The 5,511-nt window shown below is 39.4% G+C and overlaps 1 protein-coding gene across 1 annotated transcript; it reads right to left on the bottom strand.

Moving 5' to 3' along the window:
* Nucleotides 1-377: 377 nt before the first annotated feature.
* LOC110441932 (protein will die slowly-like) lies at nt 378-5,306 on the bottom strand. Its single transcript, XM_021485244.1, has 5 exons — nt 5,225-5,306; nt 4,901-5,091; nt 3,439-3,629; nt 1,950-2,112; nt 378-611 (listed from the first exon to the last, which is right to left on the bottom strand). Exons 1-5 carry the CDS (start codon nt 5,304-5,306, stop codon nt 378-380), a joined length of 861 nt encoding a protein of 286 aa, XP_021340919.1.
* Between the last annotated feature and the right edge of the window lie 205 nt (nt 5,307-5,511).

Raw genomic sequence — 5,511 nt, 5'->3', positions numbered from 1 at the left:
TGAGTTGAAAGGTTTGCTAGTGGTTAACTTACGCGAGGTTGTAGGGTAACTGAGTTGAAAGGTTTGCTAGTGGTTAACTTACGCGAGGTTGTAGGGTAACTGAGATGAAAGGTTTGCTAGTGGTTAACTTACGCGAGGTTGTAGGGTAACTGAGATGAAAGGTTTAACTAACGTGAGCTGTTAAGAAGGTTGTGGTGGAAAACCTTTAATATTTTGAGGTTGTTAGAAAGATGTGGTGGAGAAACATTAATGAAGTGAGGTTGTCATGAAAAGAGGTTTATTTGTAAAATAATTTTATTAACCTGAGGTTGTAAGAGGGTTGTTGTTGAGTATTTTCAATGATGTGAGGTTGTTAGAAGGTTGTAGCTTGGGACCCTTTAATAACGCGGTGTTGAAAGATAGTTGTGGCTCCTAGAGTTACCTGACATAGCGAAGGATCCATCACTGGTGATGCGGATTGCTGTGACGCTGTCGGTGTGTCCTGCCAGGCGGTGACGAGGCTCTCCTATAGACAGGTCCCACACCAGCACCGTGCCCCGCTCAGACCCCGACACCACGTCCGTCGTCTGTATAGCTACCGCTGTGACGGGACAATCATCTTCTACCAACACCTATTGGTTTTAGATAAGTAAGTGAATATTATGTACTGATGACACACAAAACCTCTGCAAATGAACGTGTATTATTCCAATTACGGACAGGGTCGCCTCGTAATTTCACCTTACCAAGGCATGTGCAAGCCCTTCTTGTGAGAAAGCATAGCATCAGATTATGGTGTATGCAGTATTCCAATGATTGTAACTGGCAGAGATAAAATAAATTGGAAAATAATTGAATGTACAATGGAGAGACCCTGTTGGTTAAGTTTAGGAAGACTCTCCTGGAAACGGTCGAACAACCCGTCCCCACTTAAACAATAAAAGAAACAGACGCCAACCACCTTGTTGACTAATAACCTAATCATGCCCTTAAGAAGAAAAACAAACTCAACAGTGAGAAAAAAAGGAACGAGAGACCGGGAGCATCTAATCCACCAACAGCAATGCAATAGGAGCGTTCGGGAATGAGACCATGTGAGCAGTTTTAAAAAAGAATCCCGCCAACTATACTCAAGTATTTAAGTAAGGTGACAACACTCGAGTAAATGTATTTAGGACCGGTTACATGTACGATACCTCCCAGATACCAATCTTTGTATGAAAACTACCGGCTCGTGTCGCTTGCACCAGTTCCATGTAATCTCCCACGTCATATCGTGAGTCCTATATTACATGTACCTTAGGTCTATGGGTCGAACGGTACTATCAACCTCATCAACGTAAACAAGGGAAACCCAGCCCCTCATCGACTCATGAGGCAGCAATTCTAAAAAGTACATTATCCTAGGTAAACAGTTCATAGAACTGAGGGTTCGCAAGGTTGTATATAAGATCGAAATGAAAATCACAGCCAACTGAATGTGTGTTTCTTCCTTCATTGCGGTAGTTGAATGTGTACAATATTTGCACACTATACTATTTGCTCTAAAGAAAACGGCGATTTGTCATAACTTCTGGTCTCCGTAGCAAGGTTCAAGAAACATTACCTCCAAATGAGGAGAGTGCTAAGCGCCCTGCTAGCCGACATGGCAATCGCATTTGCCGTATGGCTCATTATAATATGATCCCCAAGCTATAACTAAAGGCATTTATAAGAATCGTTAAATGTCATTTCTTTATTTCCATTCACAAAAGGACGTGTTTCAAGAACAACTGGAACTTGTTCAAAGCCTGGTTTATTTCCACTCATACACTAGTCATTTTTCACTAATTCCATTTTTGGATCAACAAATATTAAAATTACAAGTAACACATAATTAGTCAATATAGTTCACATTATTTAACATACATGTATTAGACAACACCGTAATGAATATACAGATAGACTAACACTTAATACCATTTACTTACCTGTGTAAGTTTTGCGGTGACGAGTTCCCAGACTTTCAGAGAACCATCAACTGAAGCTGTTACCAGGTATTGGTCGTCCACTGAGCGCGCGACGCATGTAATCCTCTCCGTGTGACTTACACAACCAATCATGGTGCCATCATCTGTGTTCCAAATCTTTCCACTGTAACAGTAAAGAAGGACGCCATGGTCTCAGTCTATATGTAGTAAGTACACGGCTATGTAACATTGATGCCTGGCGTGATTAATTTAACGTTACAGATTGCTACAAAATAGTGTGAATATGCCTCAGTTTGAAATATTTTTTCAGTTCATTCCAAATTCATACTCGTGCGTAAGATAGACAAATAGAAAATAAAAATAAAAATACCGAGAACATAAATCGTTTTTTTTTCTGTTGACCGTAATGTGAAAATAACGTTTCAAATGCATATTCATACATGAACCATTTGTGATGGTACGAAAGCCAGTTGCTTACAGACACATCCTCCAAGATCAGCTTTGCTTTCTTCCATATTCAGTGAAAGAATGACATTATGATTCAACGAAGAGGGCTTAGAAAAAATGATTAAATCCTAGAATCGGAGATGTTATTTCTCGCTGCTAGATAGGTTAACGTGGGTGTGTTCGACACGGTTTTGTTCATCAGTGTAAATTAAGTCGATTTTTCAACATCACGTTGTGCATTTTTTCTGGTCATGACTTTTACTGGGGTGTTTCATAAACTATTTCGTCAATCCCATGATTACCCATACATGTTTAACAAGTTTGCAACACTTCGGCTACTTGGGAAGCGAAACATGCACCACTGTATTCGATTGCTGCTCTGTCTGTCTGACAATCTCTACTCTAACGTATCTCAGTCAGCGACTTCGTGATGGCTACTGGGTAATGTACTCAAACCAGAACGGATATACATTCTAAGTCAAATAGCTACGTATATCCAGATCACTCTTGGCATGACAAAGTTTTTACCATATCAGCCATGAACCTGGATGTTTGACGGTGCAAAACGTCGGTATAGTCCTCGGGTGGGGACAGCTGACAAGCACTATACAATACTGATGCCTGTACACTATGAATGCGGTAAGCACTGTTGGTTTTTCAAAATAACGTAGGGATGGGCAGCCATCCAGTCTCTAACCACGTTTGATGTTGCTGAACTATTGAGTGCGTTCAATGGTTCCACTGCATAGCATGGCTGGAAATCCCTCTCACATTCTATGGCTCTTACAATATTTCACGAACCCTCTTCGAGGGTCATCACCTTGAAGCGTAGACATAAATCCTAACTACGGGATAACATTTACCAGTGTCTAGAACCCGACATAGCATCGATCTGGACAAACAATACCCTTTATGCAAAGGTTGAGACGTTTTCTGTCTTCGGTGATGGGGTTTATAACTGTAGTTCCCGCGGGACGTGACTAGATACTGATGGTCACCAGACAGGACGACAGTAACAGAGATGTTGTTTTTGTATGCTTACCTCTGGTCGCCTCGGGAAGTAACTAGGTACCGGCCATTATTAGACACGACGAAGGTTGCAACGGGAATGGTGTATGTCGTCAGAGTAGTTCCCGTCTCCGCTTGCCACAGATGAAAACTTCCCTGGACATCGTAGGACAGGATTCGCTCCTCGTCAATATATTCTACACTTTGGATCATGAGCTCATGATGCTGAAAACATTAATGACTACACTTCACCAAGGTAGCAGGACTATCATGTATAAATTATACGATAATAACTGTTACCAACCCACGTTTTATGGGAATGCAGGGAAGTACAAAAATTTCTGAGCAATTTTGAAAGTCTTTTAAGTGCTCTCACTATTCCTTTCTCACTAAATAAAGAATCAATGATCTTTGGTTTTATCAACCAAACTGGAATTTATACCAGAATTGATAATGAAATTACTCTGTTCATTAAACAATATATATACAAAACCAGATGTTTTCATAAGTCACTTAATGTGACGGCTTTAGTCAATTCGATTAAAGATTACTATAAGGTTCAGAAATATATTGCTCGTGGTAAAGGGGAACAAGGCCTTAGAAGATTTACTTCTGAATGGGAAAAATGGTTAAAATTAGTAGAGCTTGACCTCAACTAACCCTGAGTATTATGACTATTTATATTAAGTTATTAGTTGTTATTCTACTTAAAAAAACCAAAATATTGACAAATACTCACAGCAGTTATTTATTTTATTTAGTATCTTCTCAGATTTGGCAGTCTGATCTCTCTCTCTCTCTCTCTCTCTCTCTCTCTCTCTCTCTCTCTCTCTTTGTTTTGTCTATTCTATGTGTGAAAGTGTGTGAAAATTGAATGTGTCTTGGTGATTGTATAAAATCAGCATCAGATGATGAGGATGATGAGGAGGATGAGGTTGCTGATAATTTCAATAGTAGATATGTGTGAATGTGTGGATATGTGTTGATGTGATGTTCTGTATAATGTACATGTTCTGAAAATCTTTGAAAATAAAAAAATTAAATAAAAAAAATAAAAAAATAAAAAACTGTTACCAATGTCTTTTGAATATAATCTGATTGACAATGGTAACATGACATAAAAGTTTATTGAAAGGTCTCATAAGCAAAAAAGGGATATCCAATATTGGTTTAAATGTCATTAAATGTGCATTGCGATTGTAACGTCATAAAAACTAAATGGCGATATGAATAGGCAATTTGTGCCTTTTTGTTTACAAACAAGCCTGATGTTCCGACTGAAATGAGAGGATAAACAAAAATTATCTTCTCCTACTTTAAGGATGAACCAGCAAAATATCCAACCCAACTAGTTGTCTAACCCTCGTTAGAGCCTCAGGTTAGATAACCAAAAAAGTCACCATGGTGTTGGAGAGTTCTCATTAACGCCCTCAAGGCAAGGGGGTATATTAATCTCTCCATAGGCTTTGGTGCATGCATTACTTTGGACACGTTACCTTGTATGACACGACCCAGGTTAGCAGTTCGAGGCTCCATAGGAGGAGTGTCCTGTCCCTGGAGCCTGTCACACAACAGGATCCGTCCGGAGATACGGCGATACACGTAATACCAGCAGAATGTCCAAGCATATTTTCCTTGAATTTACTCAGTTCCAAGTTCCACATTTTCAACACCCCGTCCTCTCCTCCTGCAAATATGGTATTCATGGTAAAAAGTGTTTTCTGATGGCGACTAGCCCAACCTCAACACCTAGCTAAAATCGACCAATCCAGGAATTTATCGTTGTTTCAACCGATCCTATTTGTCACCTTTATACATACCTGAGAGTGCGAACCGACTCTGGTCGTCTATGTAGACACATGTCACACTACCGCTATGATCGTTCTCGGTCGCCTTATTCATGGTCTTCTTGTAGAAGTTCCAAACGTTGATTTTTGTCTGTTTAACAAAATATAAGATATCAAAATAGTGATGAAAGAAAAACAACCTCCAGCACTTGTAAGTTGATTTTATAGGGAAACAGAACTTTCAAATTCAGCAATTTAAACTAACTGAGTATGGTCCAGTTTGCTCCTTTCAATAGAAATAACTCCTACTTTATATCAAA

The sequence above is a fragment of the Mizuhopecten yessoensis genome, unplaced genomic scaffold (assembly GCF_002113885.1).
Source record: "Mizuhopecten yessoensis strain PY_sf001 unplaced genomic scaffold, ASM211388v2 scaffold716171, whole genome shotgun sequence".
In the NCBI taxonomy this organism is placed as follows: domain Eukaryota; kingdom Metazoa; phylum Mollusca; class Bivalvia; order Pectinida; family Pectinidae; genus Mizuhopecten; species Mizuhopecten yessoensis.
Note: the sequence above shows the minus strand (reverse complement) of the source record. Positions and strands in the feature narration are given on the sequence as shown.

Bases quoted from the DNA above. Each gene is read 5' to 3' on its own strand.
- LOC110441932 (XM_021485244.1), bottom strand. From the start codon at position 5,306: ATGAATAAGGCGACCGAGAACGATCATAGCGGTAGTGTGACATGTGTC. The intron at 5,092-5,224 runs GTATGTATAAAG...CCATATTTGCAG, and splicing joins GAGTCGGTTCGCACTCTCAG to GAGGAGAGGACGGGGTGTTG. The intron at 2,113-3,438 runs GTAAGCATACAA...TTACTGTTACAG, and splicing joins ACTTCCCGAGGCGACCAGAG to TGGAAAGATTTGGAACACAG.